The following is a 20,214-nucleotide window of genomic DNA, read 5'->3' as shown; positions in this document are numbered from 1 at the left end:
TTTATAAAAATATGAGTCAGAACGTCGTCCTGGTCAGCAGGACGTTCAGAAAACGTTTAGGGATTAAAGTGTGTGTGTGTTGCACCAGCACCTCAGGCAAAAGGCTGTGTACTAAAATAATCACCACTGTCACAATCAAGACATCTTTATTAAAATGACCTGCAGATATAAAAAAAAGATGAAAAACCAAAACAGGCTCAGCTGCTCCACCACAACACGTCTGCTTCTAACACCTCTAAACACACCTGGCTCCGGCTTTAAGCTCCACCCCCGACGAGCAGGGCGATCAGCGGACCTCAACATGGTTGCCATACGAGCGGAAAAAGGAAAGCTAACTAAATGTTTGGATCCTTAGGAGGTTCTGGAGGCCTGGGACAGGAAGTGGAGGGCTTGTTTAGGGGGACTTCCTGTGGGATGGGGACCTCATGCTTAGTACTCATCTGGTGCCTCCATCTTGTATCCGTTTTCGCCAGATCCATAGTCATCAGCTGACGGTGCAGACTGCTGCTCCATCATTCCATCCTGACTGTATTCCTCCATGTTTGGCGGAGCGCTGTCCTCCTCATTACCCATGTCCTCTTGAGGACCCATGTCTTCTCGATTGGACCCGTGGCGCTCCTCCCTCCGCTCCCCCCTGTCTCTGTCCCCACGCTCCCGCTTGTGTTCCCTATCTCTGTCTCGTTCCCTCCGCCGGTCTCTGTCCCTGTGACTGCGCCTCCTGTCTCGGTCTCGGTCTCTGTCCCTGTCCCTCTCTTTGCGCTCCTCTGTGGCCTCAGCCACCTCCCCTTCATTTTCCTCCAACATGCGCTCAGTTCCCTCAGGGGGACCGTCTCCCTGGGCCACTTCCTCCCCGTCCACCCCTTTACCCCTTTCCCTGTCTCTCTTACGGTCCCGGCTCCTGCTTCTCCTTTTCCGGTCTCTGCTTCTCTCCCTACTCCTGCTGTCTCCTCCACCTGCTCCCCCACGTTCCCTCTCCCGTTCACGACGCCGGCTGCTCCCACCGCCCTCCTCCCCTGCACCAACTGGCCTTTCTCTTTCCCTCTCTCTGTCCCGGGAGTGTCTGCGTCTTTCGCGGGAACGGGACCTGCGACGCTCCCTGTCCTTGTCCCGATCACGCTCCCGGCTCCGCTCCCTCCTGTCGATGCGGTCACTGTTCAGAGCAAAAGGTCAGAGGTCATAAAAAACGCATTATAACAGCAGACAGGTGTACTCAAGTGTACTCACCCCCCCAGGGTGCGATCATCATAACGAGACGCATCATCCCGTCCCGAGTGCTTGATGTTCACGTCGGCTCCACCTCTCCTAGTGCCTCCTAAGCCCCCGCCTGGAAAAACAACATAAACATTAGGGGTGGGACTTTTAACGTGTGGATTAGAAAATAAATACACATTAAAAAAATCGATGCATTTAATCACAGCTAAAACTTGAAATAATGCGGAACCTTTGTCTTTGTAGGCCGAATATCACTGATGCAGTGCTCTGCTAATCGCAGTATCTGGAAAACACGTCAGCCTCTTATTTTTCAGAGACCGTCTTTGATCCCAGCTGCTGCTCGGTGGCATTAATCTTGCGCTGAAAGCTAATTTTTGCGAGATTTGGAGTTTTCCAAACTCAGGAGAATCCATCTTGTACCGCTACAGTTCAAACCGTCTGACCTCCGGCCCAAAATAGGCCGATCCAATCATGTGTCAGCACTGTGCTGTAGGGCGGGACTTAGTTTAGATGATAGTACCAACCTGGCTAAGCAAAACGGTTGATGCTAACAGCAATCAAGTCACGACGGCAGCGCGGGCCCACGGCCAAGAATGGTCGCGGTCGGACGTCTTAAATAAGTTAAAACATGACCGAGAATTCCCTAAAATCCCATTCCGCTACATTTCTACATGTATAATTGTTATTTTATAGCTACGTGTAGTTCAACATAAAGCATGTTGTGAATCAGTCTACATCCACTAGGTGACATCATCTACATGTCAAAGAGTAAGGTGACCACCTTACATGCCGGGGACCCGGGTTTGAATCCAGGCAAGGACATACGACGATCCGACTCCGACGGCATACGGAAACGTTTTTAATTCCACTAATTATATGTATTTTCTACAGTAATAAGCCTGAATTTTAATTAGTAAACATCCAAATGAGACGCGCTGAAAGACGTTTATGTCACTTTAGAACCATTTTTCAACCATGTTGGACTGACGCAGTTTCAGTGCTTAGTTAACATTTGCTGGGTCGCTTTAGCAGGTTCGAATAACATAGCTGTGTGACTTAAAACACCTTTTATGCACATGTTGTTCTTGCAAAAGCGGCTGAAATCACCCGAAGACATGGTAATTGCCGTATGAGTGAATGAAGCTTGAGCGAGTTGTGTTACAGGTGGGCATGGTTTGAGTTGTTACTGATTGGCTAGCCAGTGTCAGATGGGCACCACCTTGACGTCCTCCAATCAGCTCAAAATATTTGGCCAGGTAGTAGATTCAAGTCCTCGGTCAGATTTGTGCCTGTTCTAGAGTCTTTAAGGATTTTTATTTATAGACATTTTACTACATAATGACTAATAAATAACAAAACACCAAAGTATACTAACAAGTAAAATCCAACTATTTCAGTAAATCAACAGAGACCATTTAAAGGCTCAGGAACTCTTTGCAGCTGTTCTGCAGTTGTACATTTTAGTTGATTTGGGTCTTGTTTCATATCACACAGTGACATTTGAAGAATTGAAAAGCATTTTTTAAATTAACTCAATCGCTGCCAGCGTTTCTCACCATTCTTACGGTTTATTTAAGAGTCACAGAACGTTGCTCACTCGACGCCAAAACTACCAAAACAAAGCGGAGACTCACCTCTTACATGCGGAAGAATCTGCGTGTTTCGAGCGTTATCTGTTCTTTCATAAACCGTTGTTGATTTGTGATCAGCAGAAGCTTTTCCGGTTCGCGCCTCACTTTTTTTACAGCAGCGGCCTAAAACGATCTCCTAACACATGGATGTTCTGCTTCCTGATCACGTGACGTGTGACGTACGCGGATGAAGATCGGCTTTAGAGCTGAGATGTTTGTTCTCTCTGCGCGGGGGCTCGTCCGACGCCCACACAGTAATGTAATTGTCATTGGCAGTGAATGAGTTAAGAGCTTTAGTTTACAGTAACAATATCCACGTTGAATGTTTCATTCTTTGTCTCATTTTTAATGAAAAAAATTGCTTTCAGGGTATTTTTTCCTGATACGATTAATTAAGATGAATTAGATTTTTTTAATCGAGTCCCACCCCTAATGAAAACACACCAAAGGAGCTCCTTTAATGCAATCTTTATGCAGATGACATCCAACTGTACATCTCCTTTAACCTTTTGGGTGCCAGAGATATTTCAAGACAATATTTAATTTTAACACAACTATTTGAAAAGGTTGTAGCTTGGAAACGGTTAGAGACAAAATTAACTGAGAAAAATCTTCAGTAGAACCGAAACAGTCATATTTTGACCTCACCAGGCTGCCGTAATGGAAATGCATCATTTTTGAATTTATCACATTTAAATTTTTTTATTTATATATCCATATATAAAGCTCCTTTGAAGTTTCAATTAGATAGTTTAGCTTTTATATTGTATTATCTGACATTTACATTGGCCTCACTCAAGAGGAATGCTTTTCAGCCATATTTGTCAGGTTTCTTTGGGCTTGTACAGCTCCAGGGATGAGTGTAATGATCATTTGACCCAAGGGAAGGAACATTTTTTATAGTTATGTGGCACAGTTTGACTTCCATATGTAACACATCTGCTGCTTTTTTTCCCCATTGCAGCGACATCTGTCACATTAGCGGTGTTTTACCATCATTTCTACATCCACCATGTTCCAAACACGGTGAAACAAACGTCAAACCTAACGCTTGGAGCTTGTAAGCTCCATACACCATACTCTCGTGCAGCACCAGCTGTCTGTTGCTGCAGTAGCGTCATCTTTCCGGCTGGATGAGTGAATTTCTTCATCAGAGACAATATTCTGCTTTATAATCGGAGTCAGTCATGACCAGACCTGCCTGCAATTTAAGTTTTATCCCTCTAATATTCGCCCTCTCCGTGCTGCGCTCGTCTCCACCCGTCCTCTCCTCGACTGGGAACCTCTCGCAGTTTTCAAACCCTAAAAACTCAGAAACTGTTAATATAAACGCACCCATAAGTGTTGTTCAGCCTGAAGTTACACATCTCCACTATCTTCTGGTGTAAAGTAGTGACTTCATGAGGGATGGTAGCTGTGGCTTGTTAAAGTCAGCAACAACGCTTTTCGCAGTATTGTGACTGTGGCGCTTAAAGGGTTGAGCCCCATGAGATGTCAAAGCTGCAGCTGTTACACACCTGCTTAGTATCATAACCTGGATGGTGGGAGCTTTCTTCAGCTGAATGAAGATAAGACTGAGATCCTCATCTGTGCCCCAGACAAGCTGGTCCCCAAAGTCAGAGACTCTCTTGGTCAGCTTGCTTCTCACACCAAACCCTCTGTCAGGAATCTTGGTGTGACCTTTGACCCAGCTCTCACCCTGGATTCTCATGTTAGTTCTCTTGTTCGCTCTTCCTTCTTCCATCTCAGGAACGTTGCTAAGCTGAGTCCCATTCTGTCTCGCTCTGAACTTGAGACAGTTCTCCACACCTTCATCTCCTCACGCTTAGACTACTGTAACTCTCTTTTCACGTGTCTGAGCAGAACCTCCCTGAACCGTCTACAGGTGGTCCAGAATGCCTGTGCTCGGCTTCTGACCAAGTCCTCCAAACACACCCACATCACCCCGCTTCTCCTCCAGCTTCACTGGCTGCCAGTCAACTTCAGGGTTCATTTCAAGATCCTGGTTCTGGTCTATAGGGCCTTACATGGACAAGCACCATCATACATTGGTGATCTTCTTAGTCCCTACACCCCCAGCAGGTCCCTGAGGTCCAGTGATCAAAGCCTACTGGTTGTGCAGCACCAGGCTAAAGACCAAAGGTGACAGATCATCTGCTGCTGTGGCCCCCAGACTCTGGAACTCTCCCGCTGAGCCTGAGATCAGTGGACTCAGTGGTCTCCTTTAAACTCACCTGTTCAGGCTTTAGTGTGACCTTCATCACCCTCTCCTTGTTCTGCTCTCCCCACCTATTCCACCTTCCTCAGGATCCACTGATTTCCCTCTTTCCTGTTCACTCTCTCTCTTTCTGTACATTTTTAATCACAATTGTCTATTTTTTGCTCATTTTAATTAATATTTTTTGCAGTTTGAAATTTTTGTTTTGGTGAAGTGCCTCGTGATTTTTATCTTGTTTTGTTGTCTAAATTTTATTTTTTGTGTTGCTTCAGAAAAGATGGACACTAACCCTAACCTGGCTCTCTGTGCAACAGAGGACACGTCTACATTTAAAAGGGACAAACTGACCCAGCCTGCGAGGACGCCATCCTTTGACAGTACGTCCCCGTTCCACGTCCACCAACACCCGTCTGCCATCAATCTTCTTTCCGTCCGCGTGCTTGTAGGCGGCTGCAAGAGAGGGGAAAGAGGGAAGGCGGAGTTAAGATGGGAGTTCCAACAGCACCAGTTTGGGCAAGGGAGAAAAAAATAGAAATGAAAACAGGAAACGGTGCTTTAATATACTGACCAGGAGCAGGTGAAGCCGAGATGGCTGCTCCCTGGGTAAAAGCCGAAGGATTACGGAAGAGGACCTCCTTCCACCCGATGAGTGACTGATACGTTACACTCTGACCGTCATTAAGCCCTGAGGCCCGGCTCATTTAGATCCCACGGTTCTAACGTAGCCAGCAACATCACATCTGTGTGTGTGTGGTGTGTGTGTGTGTGTGTGGTGTGTGTGTGTGTATGCAGTGATCCCTCGCTACTTCGCAGTTCGTTTTATCATGGATTCACGACCGCGGATTTTTTCTTTGGAGCCTTATTGAAGGGAAATTCGCCGATTCGCGGTATTTTTCTATGCGAAATATCAAGAAATTCCTGTTTTTTTTCATCGATTTTATCATAAAATGCACTTTTTGTAATAAAACTATAAAAAAAAAACAAGTAAAAATACAGTACTATGTAAATGGAGGGTTTTAAAAGTCTGAATACTGAATACGAACCTGTTAAATAAATACTGTAAATATGGTGTCCCTACTTCGCGGATTTTCACCTATCACATCCAGGTCTGGAACGCATCTACCGCGATAAACGAGGGATCACTGTACAGCCAATACCACATCTCATCATCCAGTCTAGCCAGCTGATGAATTCAAGGCCACACGGACCAAAGCTGGCTGTCTAAAATCAGAATTACTTTTAGTTTTGGAGAGTTTAAATCTAGAGTGATTCCAGGAAGCCCGGAACGGACCCATCACCGTGTGGCGCACTAGACACTCATTCCATGAGCTTGCTGCCAATGGCCTCATGAACATCTGAGCCACCGGTAGAGCCTTACCAAAATTCCTCTGCACCAGAGCAGCATCACAACCTCTCCATCAGGGGCCTTACCACCACCCCTCCACTTCCTGGTTCACCAGAGATGACAACAAGTTACCCACCCAATGATAGGGCCTTACCAAACCCCCAATAGTCCCACAAAAATGGACCAACTGAGGAAACAAAACAATAAACAAACACAAGGTAGTTAAAAAAAAAAAAAAAAAAAAAACAAGCACAAAACTGGGCGACCTGTTGGAGTAATCCCAACCAAGTGAAGTCATGTTCCTACCACAGGTCTAAGGTGAGTGGAGACCTCTCTCTGACCGAGTCAGGAGTGTGTTTACTGGTGGGCTGTGGCTACAGGGACTCGTGAGCTCATCAGTGAAGCTGTAGTGGTGTGTGTCTGCCTGGGAATGTAATGCATGAACAGTCCATTTAGTTGAGTTATCAAAGAGTTTCCCTCATCTGCCTCTTCCATTAAAGCCAGCTCCAGACTGGTGTTGTCCCACTGCATCCACATATCCCTTACTGGTGATTTAAACTAAAACGTGTTGTCCTGGACTACCTGCACCACAACCACAGGGTTGCCGATGACAGCTTTGATACGAAATGACAGCAGCACGCTGAAGTTCATCTTCCACTTCTGAAGGTGTTTAAAAGTATTTACCAACAACCCTCAACATCCTAGCAGATATGGTATCCTCTACTGCTCTTCATCACTACAGACTAAAGATTGGTTCATGCTTGATGCGTCCGCACGGCGAAATTGCGTCATTTTAGCAACCACGCCCCTCTACCGCGCCTCCGCACGGCCCAAAATTTCAGCACCATGCACCTAGGAAATTTTCTAACCATGCGGACGGTCAGACGCGGAAAAACATGGCGGACTGGCAAGAACTAGTATGGCAGAGGTTCATAAATACAGACATTTGTATGATTCAGCTCTTAAAGATCACCGTGATCAACATGTTGTTAATAATTCTTGGAGAGAAATAGCTCGCACTGTCGGAAAAGACAAGGACGCTGTGAAAATGCTGAAATGCCATGTTGTAAACAGTAATTTCTACTTCTACTATGGTGTAGTGTTGGATGCATGCCGTAGAGCTCCATGCTGCCCCCTACAGTTTGGGAGAACATTGGCTCACCGCAGAGATAAGCCGCATGAACCATTAACGCTGCAAGTTGTGAAGCGCGTTCCATCCGCGAGCCGCATCACCACGCGGAAAGTGAATGCGTCAAGCATAAACCAAGCTTTATACTTCTTAGGAGGAAAATAAAAGTTGAAACACTCAATCTGCTAATTCCAGCAGCTAAGAGAGCACGATTTATAGCTGCGTTAAATTATTTATTTAGCCACTCATCTGACCCCACACACCCAACCCCTCTGTTACCAAACCCAAGGTGGCTTTAGCACAAAGGGCAGAATCATTGGGCAACGTTGAGAAGACTAGTGGACAGGGAGCATTCAATGGTCAAAGCCTAAAGTCCAGGTTGGAGTCAAAACCCAAACCTCTTTAGGGCCTGCAGGAAGACGCTTTACCCATTGAACGCAGCTCCACTTCCCTATGTAGGAGATGGAGGGTGGAAAAGAATCTTACCCATCATACAAACCCATTATACCAACCATATACTGAGCTGTGGTAGTAGGGTGTTGATGTATCATAACCATCATCATCTGCCAGCCAGCTTTGGCCAAAAGCCATCACAGATTGGCGGCTGCAGTGGCAATGAAAACAACATACAGTTAATATAGCGTTTAGCCCCACATTCCCCCACCACTTCACCTGTTACCACAAACGTGACTCAGCAACTCTGGTTTTGAAGAGCTCGTTGCACTAATGTTGTAAAAATGCCTGATCTTTGTAAAGGTGAACTTAAGCTTCTACGTGAGACTGTGCAGAGCCTTAACGGTGGCTGTGTGTCCATCTTCACCCACAGACCTGGCTACGTGTGACATGATACCCAACATACACCTACTGACTGACACCGTCCTTGGCGGATCCATCGTCTCGACCCTTCGGTGTGGGGGTGAAACAACGTTAACATTTTTCAAATTGAGTAAAAAAAAAACTGATAACGGTATTTTCAGAAGTGGTTGAACACGTGAAAAAAACTCTTACTATGACTATAATAGAGGCTGAACTGGGTTTCCAGCTGTATTTATCTTTTACTAGTGTTGTTAATTTGCTTTCATCAGAAGTATTCATTTCACCCAGTCGCTCACTCAAGCCAGCATCACATGTAAGGGGCCAGCTATGGTCGAGACCAAAACCATGTTTCTATAAGAGTAGAGGAGACACGCGTAGCGTCTTAGCTCCGGTCTAATGCTGCCAAACTGTGGCTGACTAGAGGTCTAACCTGCTGTTTGGGTCACGTAACATCCATTCATACGTTCTGGTTACAGCAGCAAGAACAGCTGCATCAGCTATAACAGCAGATGCAGGTGACCTGGTACTTACAAGCCTCCGTCATCTCATAGATGGGAAAGCCGTCCTACACCCCCAACTAACAGAACGGAGCCCTACAGAGTCCGTTGGAAAATCAACAGCCTACGGCAGGTTTTGATGGTGAGGTTGTGAAATAGGACTTTATTAATAAATGAATTTTAAAGCTATGCTACTGACCATAGAAATGCATGTTTACCATTCATTATTAGACTGGTGGTTTACTTTTCAATCAAAAGGGCTTGTGATCATGTTGACTTCACCAACATGGCCGCCTACGAGTCCTTGCTTGTTACTACTGCAAACAGCTGGCTCAGTGTCGTCCTTCTGGCTTCATTAAATCTATTATTCATTTGGTTGGTTATATTACACAACTATGGTATGGTTGATGTGTTGTGGGGTGACACAAATGATCACCAGGGAAAACAATGTAAAAAGGGTCAACTTTTCATCGTTGTCCTGCTTGGAGGCTGTACCACGGAGACCAAGTCTGTAGGGCGACCAAATATCACCTTCTGGAGTATTTTCATTCTGGTAAGTTACAGATGGTGTTCGCTTCGTTTCTTTTCTTCATTTGCATCGAATATTCTATTTGACAATGTTTCAGGTGAAAGGAGAATGATCTGCTGCTAAAAATATGAAAATAAAACAACAAAATTATACAACATGTAGTAAATTGGTGTTGTCCATTTCCTCTTTCCCATTTATAGGTAATAAATAATTTATGGAACAAAAGTTGACTTCTAGTCCATTAAAATGTTTGGTTTAATATCATTCATCCTTGTCTAAACATATCCAGGGAAATTCACATGATCAGTTGAAATGACCATGTAAGCTAATGGAAATGCTACTAACATTTGATTTCTACTAGTAACAATCTAATGGAGGCATATGTATTTTATTATGTACAGGCTGGCAACATAATCCAGTTTAGTTGTATTTAAATATAAAAACGTTTATGAATTACATGCCTGACTCCAGGTAGCAGCTGCAGGGGTTCTGCTCCATTCTGCTGCAGCTGCAGGGGTTCTGCTCCATTCTGCAGCAGCTGCAGGGGTTCTGCTCCATACTGCAGCAGCTGCAGGGGTTCTGCTCCATACTGCTGCAGCTGCAGGGGTTCTGCTCCATACTGCAGCAGCTGCAGGGGTTCTGCTCCATACTGCAGCAGCTGCAGGGGTTCTGCTCCATACTGCAGCAGCTGCAGAGGTTCTGCTCCATACTGCTGCAGCAGCAGGGGTTCTGCTCCATACTGCTGCAGCAGCAGGGGTTCTGCTCCATACTGCTGCAGCAGCAGGGGTTCTGCTCCATACTGCTGCAGCAGCAGGGGTTCTGCTCCATACTGCTGCAGCTGCAGACATCCACACACAGACAGGATGGCGGGGAACTTTCTTCTTCTTGTAGAGTTGTTCACAACCATCACATTTTTCTGAACTTTACTTGATTGTGAGCGTGCTACGCGCTAGCTTAGAATTAGCCTAACTTCCCGTAGTTTAACTCTTGATCCCAAACTTTGGACCATTTCTGCCTTTTACAACGGCTTCTGTTTCTGCTGGTTCCTGTATTCTCCTCCACTGCACCTAGATCAATTCAATTCAATTCAAATCAAATTCAAAAATACTTAATCAATCTCAGACCTGCTGTAGTAGCTCAGAATAAAAATAATAGTAAGTCATCAGAGAGTTGTATATTACAAAGATCAGCACATAGTGCGCCAGTAAAAAGTGTTTGAATCAGTAAAAAATAATGAATTGAGGAATTTAATGAATCGAACCATTCGATGATTTGTTTCAGCCCTACCCATCATACACACACAGGCCACACATACATACTGGTAAGCAAATGCAGGCGCACTGATACAACTAGGGTTGCAACAATGATATATTTTGGTGATACGATTGCAGTCTGAGAAATAGTCACATTATTTTACATGAATTGATTTCACATCTGTATTAACACATGTAAATCACACACACATTATTTAAATTATTGATAAAGGGCATGATTACATTGTATAAAGGTTTTGAACTCCTGAAATATTTATTGTTCCTTTTCAGAGGTTTTGCTTAGAAAAATTCACTCTACTACTGATTTGCAACGTTGATGTTTTACCTCCACAAATAAAAAGAAAGAAAACAAATCTTTTATGTAGCGCCTCTCAAGATAAAAATAACAAGCCTGGAGGAGTTTTGTTGTGTGGTGGAGTTGCTAATGGTTAGCTTCTACTAGCGGACACGATCTCTGCTGTTTGCTGGTCGCTAAACGAACAACAGCCTTTCCCGTCGTGAGTCAAGATGGTGAGTCCATGAATGATAGTGACAGTGTGACGTAGATCTGTCAGGATTTTCTAATCCTAGACTTTCACCGTCTGTTTTCTATCGGAAGCCAGTGTTTCCCCTACACAGGCTCAGGCGCCGCACCACGCCTAGAGATCCCCACACACAGACGCATGGAAGGGAAGCGTTCCGAGCGCATCGACTCTCCGCTGACAGCGACACGGTCCGCGAGCAATTGACATTGAGAAACACCCATGAATCCAAACAGTTTACAACGCTGATTCTGTCCACATAGCGGTTCCGACGTCTTTAACATATTCCTGTATCCTGCATCCTCTGAGATTTTAACGTCCCTTCTCCCAACTCTGCGACGCACGTTTGTTTACACGGTTTGTTTACACTGATCACGAGCCCCATTGTTTGAAAGGCACAGAGAGCTATCGGGATAAAACACCCACTGCTATTAGGTGGGTTCCTCTACAGACTGTTATGGTAGTCACACTAGAAGCTCTGCACCGACCCAACCAAGAAGCATAAACTCAGCTTTAGATAACAGTTGGTTCACTTTAGACCAAAACTGGATAAAAACTAAGAACCATCTTACCAAATGAGTTGTACCGTGACTCACCATGACCAGAATTGAAGACTAGCAATAAAAATGGACAGACCTCACAAAGCTAGTCATATGACAAAGTGGGATTCAACGAGTGTCGAGCAAAAGGCTCCATCAATGTTTGGTGTCCAGTCTGACCTTGAGCTTACCATCACAGTCCAACCAGCAGAGCGCCTCTTCCACAGAACTACAACACCTCTCAGTTAACAATGTGCCCTTCGACAAGCAAACATGTTCAGGTTCACAGATAAAACACACTCAGACCTCCGTTATTACGCTCCCCAGATAGATCACTCTGCCTCACCCTCCCACAAACCCAGGTTTTAACTAACCAACACATCAGACATGCCCAGCAAACACGCACGCACAACAGACTATGGCTTCATGCAAACGGTTCGCCTGTAAACTGTCATCTGCTGACTTGGATGGTATGACATCATCTGCCCCATCAGATGGTCCACCCAACAACTGTAGCTAAAAAGTTTTTAAAGTAAATTTAAATGAAAAAAGTCCCTTTTGTCAGAGATGACCCCATGAGTGTGCTGACATACAGAATGAGCTGGCTGCAGAGAGGTTGGTACTCACAGTGCATGTCCCGCTCATGCTCATACTCAATGAAAGCATAGCCGCGGGGCTTTGCCGTCTTCTTGTTGTAGACTATATAAATCTGGGAGACAGAAACATGAAGACATTGGTTAGCTCAACCATTCAGACCAACACCAAGAGCGGTGTCAGCCCGGTTCCCATAACAACACCATCCCACCTTTTATGTACGATTATGGTACTTACAGCTGAGGACATGAATGAATAAATACATTTTACTTAAGTGTCATGCACAACACGTGCCCAGTCCATAAAGGCTCATAAGACACTATTTACAAAAGAAGAAATGGACATACGCTTACAAAATCATTAGACACAACGGGATGAAGTACCTGTTGTCTAGGTTTTAACACTATATGTATTTATCAAAAAGCCAACTTCACATTTTGCCATTAAATGACCAAAATACATCAGGATTTTTACTCTGAATCTTTTCAAACGGACAATCGGAGACTATTGTTATACATCGGGACTATAAACAGGGAATGAAATTCATCTTCTAGAACATCTAAAATCACACAAACGCTGCTCCTCCTGTAACCCTTTGCATCGCCCCACTGCAATGGCGAGAGGCAGGACCCTCGTGCGCAACTGTGCACAAAGTGATTGTTGCCTATTTTTAGATTACAAGCAACATAAGGCTCTGTCATAAAATCACTTCTGAACTGAATATAAATTTTTAAGCACATCAAATTTCCACTGGTCTTTAAATTTAAACAAATGGTGGAGCTGTTGAAAGTTTGAGTTGTAAATGATTAAAAAATAAAAATGTACATTTATTAAAGGAAATTAGAGCAAAGATATCAGATTTGTCCCAGTTAGAAACCTTTCTGGTGAGGTCTGCCGTTTGACCAGACAGGGTTCCCACCCCATCACCCTCTAGGGCCACCTCAGTAATATACTTATGAACCCCTAATAAATATCTAATAGCTCTGTTCTGGACGAGGCTACATTCAGGTGCACCTGACAAATGACAGTACGTTTTCTATGAGGTGCAATCTTTCTTTAAAAAACCCTTTTTAATAAAACACTGGTAAATATCACTTATGGGACGCAACATCATATTAAAATCAGCCCACATTTTCACATGGGTGCATCCCTATGCAAATGCATTCTGCAGATCAGCCATGAACTCACTCGTTTGATGGGACCGTAGACTTCAAACTCACGACGAAGCTTGGACTCCGTAGTGTCATAGTTCTGGAGGAGAGACGGGGTTACACCCAGCATTAGCAGCGGTGACACACTCGTTCTAGAGTTAACACTAAGGACAGGTTTCATACTAACCACTCGGGCAACAAACAGCGTCTTGAACGCATCCCCTTGTGCATTTGGGTCATTATGGGGGTCCCCTGAAATCACACATACAACATAGCGTCAACATAAACCCTTGCACCACAGCACACATCTGATGTCCCACTCACAAAGCTTCAGTTCTGTCTCCAAAACCGTCTGGCGTCTCTCGATCTTTTCCCGCCTCTGAAAAACAGGACATAAAACTCTTGAGTCACAACAGGAAAACAAAAGGATGCGTGACATGATCCAGACCTGCCGCTGATGCGTTTTCTGAATGATGATCTGATGGGTGTCAAATATAGAAACGAGGGCTTCACCTAATTACATGTTTGAGTAGCGGCGCTGTGTTTAAGACAGAAAGGTGGGTCATCAGGCATTCTGCTGCACCGATGTTCACACAGAGCGTTAGGACCTGAGTGTTTTGTTTGTCATCGTAAACTCAGCTGAAAAGAGCAGAGCACCTAGCAGTGAGAAGCCTCACAGGTCGCTGGCTCCTGGGGGTAATGTTCACATTTCTGTGTTTGCACGTTGACAGAAGACATCTGAAAAAGCCCAGGTTAATGAACCTAAATAACTATTACCGTGTGTGTTTCAGTGACAGTTATATCTCAGTTGTTTCAGGTAACAAGTTATACTTGTGCGCCAGCTCCAGGTGGGAGACGCGAACGCACGGAAAGAGACGTTTCGCTCTCTGACTTTTCCGTCTCCTGGGAGTGTTGCAAAGCAATTCCCATGTCTTGTGAGTTAACGGTTAAACTTGTGTGCTAACTAGGCGTCGACCGATTTATCAGGCCGATATTTTGCATTTTTTCATCATCGGCCGATAAGTCTCTTTAGTAGAGCCGATTTAAAGCCAGGCACCTCCGCGGGCAGCCCGCTGCTGCTGGAAGCCGGTGAAGGACCCCAATCCAAAACACTGGGAGTATTTACGTCTGAGTAAAAGGAGAAGCTTCTCTCTAGCGTTTCAAACCCCTACAGCTGTGTTTTCAGTGTGAATTAAAAAGTAAAACATGAAATAAAACTTAGGTGAGTGAAAGAAAACGAGCCGTAAGAACCGCCGGTAACCGGCAGCGCGCTGCTAACGCTTGGCAGCTCGACTCAGCCACGCGTCGCTTCTGGTGATCGGTTCTGACGAAGAACTGACTTCCAAAAACTTGCATTTAATTTTTTTAAAATCTCGCCACGGGTCTCCGGAGCCCAGCGTGGACTTCCCTGACTCGGTACCGACCGGTGCGGGCTACAGAAACGCCCTCAGGCACGAAGATAGAGGCGTTGTGTCTCTTATCTGGAAACCCGGGGAATCGATGTCCAGACAGGCTGGAGTTGGTGCAGCTCTACTCTCACACACTCTAGTTTATCAACATGAACACAACCAACCATAGTAAACACACACTGAGCCAACATCATCGGGCCAGCTGCTAAAAGGGGCATTGTGGTTTGTAAACGAGAACATCCCTACAAAACAGGAACACCCACTTCGTCGTATTCGCTCCTGAAATGTTACTTCACCTCAGATATTCCAAAATAAGAGATTTTCTCTGCTCATCTATCTGTTCTCTGGCTTTGCATTGTTGTACCAACGGGTTACGATTTGTTATGGTTGGACTTTTGTGTTGGAGGGGGTGTTCTCTGCCGATTGTGTGGAGAGTTTCGGTTTGGTTGTTTAGAAAGAGAAGAGATTGTTAACGTTGATTTTCCTGGAGTTAAGGTGTGGGCCAACAGTAACCCGAATAAAGATCAGATACAGAAAGAACAAGTTGGGTAATTACTAGAGCTGTAGCGAAGCGTCGACGGCTCGATTCTAAAAATTCGCCGACGTCAGATCCGGTAGTCGACGCACCGCGCCCACTTGTTGCATCCCCAGGAGTTTGTCAAGAGAGGAGGAATCTGCCTGTTTTTCCTTTAGTTCACCCTCTTCTCCGCCTTCACTAGCATCCCCCAAATACCGAAGACCAGGAACAATGTCCGTCCGCTACTAGATTCCTTTCCTGTTTTGCCCGCCTTAGTCTCCCGGCAACGGACAACAACTTCCGGGGTCAAATGCGCTGCTCCGTCTCTGTCGCAGATGTAGAAAGTCACCGGGAGCGTTTCTCCCTTTGTAAAGGAGCTTCTTTCAGACATTAGGAGAGGTGTGGGGACTTTTATTTTGCCGTGGCGGTGCCACACGATCAATTAGTTTAGACTTTTATTTTGACACGTCTAACAGGGGAAATTACGTATTTTGATGCCCATTCCGATTGGTTGGTGAGAAGCTACAGTAACCCCCATAAAGGCGTTTTTCTGTAGCCCAAGTAGAAACGCCCGCGGCTGGCTGGACCCTGCTCCACTGAGCTGAGGCTTTAGTTACGTGACAGGTAAAAAAGGAGCGTTTTTAGAAGCTCTGCTGAGAAAAGTCACTTTTTACTCCTAAAACTGTGCCGTTGTGTGTTCATAAACGAAATATCCACAATAAGCATTTCGGCTAGTATTTTTGGACAGCATTTTACATGAATTAGAAAACAAATTTTACCTGCAATTTGCTCTTTTAATTATACCTGCACTAATCTAGTGATGGTCTCACCTTCCTCTCCAGGCGCTCCTCCCGGGTCTCTGCTCTGGTCGGTGGGGGGGCATCTCTTGGGTCCTGATCCCAGAACACAAACATTTAGGAGGCACATCAGAGACGAGCGTAGGAAGAGGAAAACCGACTAGAGCGCGTTTCACCTCAAAGTGTCGGATGAACGGAGCGATGCCGCAGTACGGTTGGTTGTGATGCTTCTCATGGGGCAACTTCTCCAGCTGCGGCAGGAAGGGTATCGGGTCCCGTGGTGCGAACAGGGCCAGCAAGTTCGGCGGTAGAAACTGTGTCATCTTTCACTGAAACACGACAGAGTGTGATTGTTACACAATCCGACCGCAGAGCAGGGGCGGCGGGTACTCAGCTAGCGACACTCTGATGACTGTGGTTCATCTTCACCTGGTTAAATCCGCTCATAACTAACTTAGACCCGATGATGAAAACTACTGATAGTAGAGCTGTAGTTATAAAAACGTCCGTTCTCACTTGCACTGTTGCCTTTCTTCGTTTACTTTATGAAGCGCTTCGTCTTAGCCTAAGCTAACAATGCTAACACGAGCTTCGCTACGTCTTACCTTCTTCTCTCCTCCGGTGTTCGACCGAAATCAAACCATGGACCTGAGGTGATGCCGAGTGGGCAGTTCTCCAAAGCAAGATGTGCTTCTAAAGGGTCCGAGCAGCGGTTTAATTTTAAAGGTTCAAAGCTCCAACGTGTCTCGTGTAAATGTCTTAGTTAGCCGTCTCTCAACAACACAAAATGGCGGTTTTGTCGTAAACCACAAAGACTGCCGTAAAGTCGAGAACACCGCCAAGCTCACAGAGAAGGAGGTCTACGCTGCAGCTTGTAGCACGGGGCGGGGAGTGGGCACAGGGTACGACCATATATGGAAAAGGTTCAAAAGGAGACATCTCGTGCCTTCTCTCCTTTTGAACCGTGCTTTTTTCCAGTCAGAGAACCACTCTGCCATTTATTAGTCATTTGTTATAACCCTTTCACTATGTTCTCATGGCTCACAAACACATGTCTAAATAAACAATTTTAGAAAATTTAAATTTAAATGTAGGTTTATCTCGTATAACTACAGGATCCTGAGATACTCTATTTTTCCACAGAAAACCATATTTGTCCCGTCAACACAAGTTTAGACTAAACCCAAAGGAATTCAAATTTCCCAGCTTCCATCCAGCATTCAAACACACCATGTGCGCACAAATCAGTCAGGTGCATGGTCAGGTGTGAAAAGAGTCTTAAAAGTATTTTTGGACTTAGGAACTGATCTGTGTGTAATGTAGTTTTGTCCGTGATTACCAGGTGATTTGTGTGTGTGTATTCAATGATTTGTATGTGTAAGAACTGAAGTTACACACAAAAATGTAAACACAAGTTACAAATCAAGAGTTACACACACAAATTTAGATACACACTCACAGATCTTTTGAAACTTTTTTTTCTCCCCATAAAGGTGCCATTGCTTTCCGGAACTGAAGGCGGCGCTATTTCCTGTTCCAGTTGCGGTATCTCAATTAAAAATACAAGTTTTCTGACTGGTCATTTTGAAAAGTTTACCGATTGAAAATATTCAGTGAATGGATTCACCACGGAAAGCACACAAATTCAGCAAAGGGTATTTGCGCATAATTACAGCAAATTGCAAATGCATTTTATGTTTTGTTTTATTTTATTAGAGAGAATAACATTATTAGTAGTGAAACTGCAACATTGTAATTAGGCTAAAATGAGCACATGGCAGAAAAAACAAGCTAACGCTATCGGTATCAGCTTTTGTCTCCAGTGTTTGATATGATTGGAGGAATTGAGTTTGTCCTTACATGTGATTTTAAAATAGAAAAAACTGCCAATGAAGTTGACGCCCATTCTTAAACAAGCTCTTCTACGCAGGAAACTCATGTACAACCACAATTTTACACCCCACCAAACACCAATCTGGAGCAGTAGGTAGGTACCTTACCTTAACGTTGCGCACATTTTTCCGCCAGGTTTTCTTTCATAAGTCCCAAAGTTTGCGTGGAAAGTTGCTCACGCAGTTTTCCGACCCCGTTTTGTGAGTAAGCAAGCTTGATAAATGAGGCCCCTCTCTCATTTATAAAACATGGCGTAGAATCCTTACTAAAACCGTACTTAAGCTCAGCAAACGAATGTACTCACGCCAAGCAGGTTTGTGACCTACCAAACATGGAGTACGCACAGCTGCAAGCAATCTCCGCTTTATAAATCAGAAACTATCTAGAAAGGTTCTCAAGTGTTTCTGGATCACGTCCCGCCCTCAACATGCCCACTTTCTGCCATAAATGTTCAATGCAAAGTGCCTTGTGGATCTCATGCATATACATAAGCCGGCTGTTGCAGCGCTCCGCCATTAACAATGTCGACCGCAGATCAAGGAAGCGGTATTTCACAGAAGCAGAAATTGAGGTACTTGTGGGTGAGGTGGAGAAATGAAAGGAAGTGCTTTTGCAAAACAAATAAGAGAAAATCCACGGAATGGCACAGCTTTGCTGAAGCTGTCAATGCTGAGTTCTTCAGAGAGATCTGTGGCGGATGTAAAAAAATGGTCCGATCTGAATGTGGAGGCAAAAAAAAGATGTTTTGCCACCGCCAAAGTGTGGCACCTCTGATCCCCCACCGCTCACCTTTACAATCTCAGCAGTACTCGGACCGGCAAGCGTGCGTGGCATCGTGCCGGAGAAGGAGGGAGACACCGACCGTGCAGAGGAGACTGGTAGGTAACTCCTCTAGTGCTAATTCTTTGGTTAAATGTACGTTTTATACACCAGAGGTGAAATGAAAGTCAATAAGATTTTTGAAACTATAGTCTGTTGTTGAGAAATATGTAAACAACGAAATTTCTTGTCAGAAATAAATATTTGGAGGCAGATTTGACTTTATGAATAATAATAATACCAATAATGATAATGCTGATAAACAGTGATGAGAAACTTCAAATATTCCTGAATAAAATAATTAACTTTTAATTTTCTGATCTACGGTATGTGTTGCTAACCTTGGGTAGATGTGTTTGCTCTTATACTGATGTCATTTGTTGTGCTTTCCCTGTCTGAGTGTGAATCCAGTGTCCATGGAATATGTATTAAATGTATATTTTTGAACATATCTTATTAATTTCTTTTAGTTTATTGCAGAATTCTGTATCTTCTCTACCCTGTGATGGCACACACAAGCAGCGCCGTTTTACTGTGATAAAAATCCTCCTGGGCGCTTTCCGTAGCGCTCCTTTAACCATTCCTTCATTAGACTTTCCAGCATCCATCCTTTCTGGTTGACTAAAGCCGCACCTCCTTATAAGCTGCATGGTTCAAAGTGTGGGAAAAAGTAGAGGCTTATAGTCCGGAAAATACGGTACTGTGTTCAGGTGTGGAATTGCCACAGGTCTTGTTGGAGTTGATCACGCAGGAAGATAAAACCAGATTTATGTTATTTGGTAACCAAAAGAAAAACATCAAAATAGAAATTTGTGTGGATAATGTATATTTAGGAAGAGTAAATGAAATTAAATTTCTTGGTGTGATCATTGACCGTAAGCTCGGTTGGAAGCCACACATTACTTATGTTGGGGGAAATTGGCACGGGTCGTTGCCATCCTGGGGAAGCAAAGATGTTGGATCAGAAAGCCCTGCACATATTATACTGTGCTTTACTACTGCCATATATGAGTTACTGTGTAGAGGTCTGGGGAAACATACAAAAGTAACATACAGACGATAAATATAATACAGAAAAAGGTCATTAGAATAATAAATAATGTGGGGTACAGGGACCATACAAATGCACTCTGTGTCGAAATGCAAGATATCGAATTCCAAGACTTGGTGAAGCTCAAAACAGCACCAATAATGTATAAAGTAAGAAATAAATTGCTTCCAAAAGAAATCTGTTTATTGTTCAAAGAAAGAGGAGGTGGGTATAACTTAAGAGGGAAATGGAAGTTAAAAATACAAAGTGCTAGAACAGCTTTAAAAACGATG

At 44.3% G+C, this 20,214-nt stretch overlaps 1 protein-coding gene across 1 annotated transcript; it reads right to left on the bottom strand.

Moving 5' to 3' along the window:
- Positions 1-129: 129 nt before the first annotated feature.
- On the bottom strand, positions 130-16,967 carry snrnp70 (small nuclear ribonucleoprotein 70 (U1)). Its single transcript, XM_015969245.3, has 10 exons — positions 16,785-16,967; positions 16,356-16,508; positions 16,213-16,275; positions 13,781-13,835; positions 13,644-13,708; positions 13,494-13,556; positions 12,339-12,420; positions 5,410-5,511; positions 1,225-1,324; positions 130-1,150 (listed from the first exon to the last, which is right to left on the bottom strand). The coding sequence occupies exons 2-10, from the start codon at positions 16,500-16,502 to the stop codon at positions 430-432; spliced, it is 1,398 nt and encodes a 465-aa protein (XP_015824731.3). The 5' UTR covers positions 16,503-16,508; positions 16,785-16,967; the 3' UTR covers positions 130-429.
- Positions 16,968-20,214: the final 3,247 nt, after the last annotated feature.

The sequence above is a fragment of the Nothobranchius furzeri genome, chromosome 18 (assembly GCF_043380555.1).
Source record: "Nothobranchius furzeri strain GRZ-AD chromosome 18, NfurGRZ-RIMD1, whole genome shotgun sequence".
NCBI lineage: Eukaryota > Metazoa > Chordata > Actinopteri > Cyprinodontiformes > Nothobranchiidae > Nothobranchius > Nothobranchius furzeri.
Note: the sequence above shows the minus strand (reverse complement) of the source record. Positions and strands in the feature narration are given on the sequence as shown.

What these genes read in the sequence shown, in the direction of transcription:
- snrnp70 (XM_015969245.3), bottom strand. Translation starts at nt 16,502, where the DNA reads ATGACACAGTTTCTACCGCCGAACTTGCTGGCCCTGTTCGCACCACGG. An exon ending in CGTTCATCCGACACTTTGAG is followed by an intron (nt 16,276 to 16,355) that starts GTGAAACGCGCT and finishes TTCTGGGATCAG; the next exon opens with GACCCAAGAGATGCCCCCCC. An exon ending in GGAGACAGAACTGAAGCTTT is followed by an intron (nt 13,709 to 13,780) that starts GTGAGTGGGACA and finishes GTGTGATTTCAG; the next exon opens with GGGACCCCCATAATGACCCA.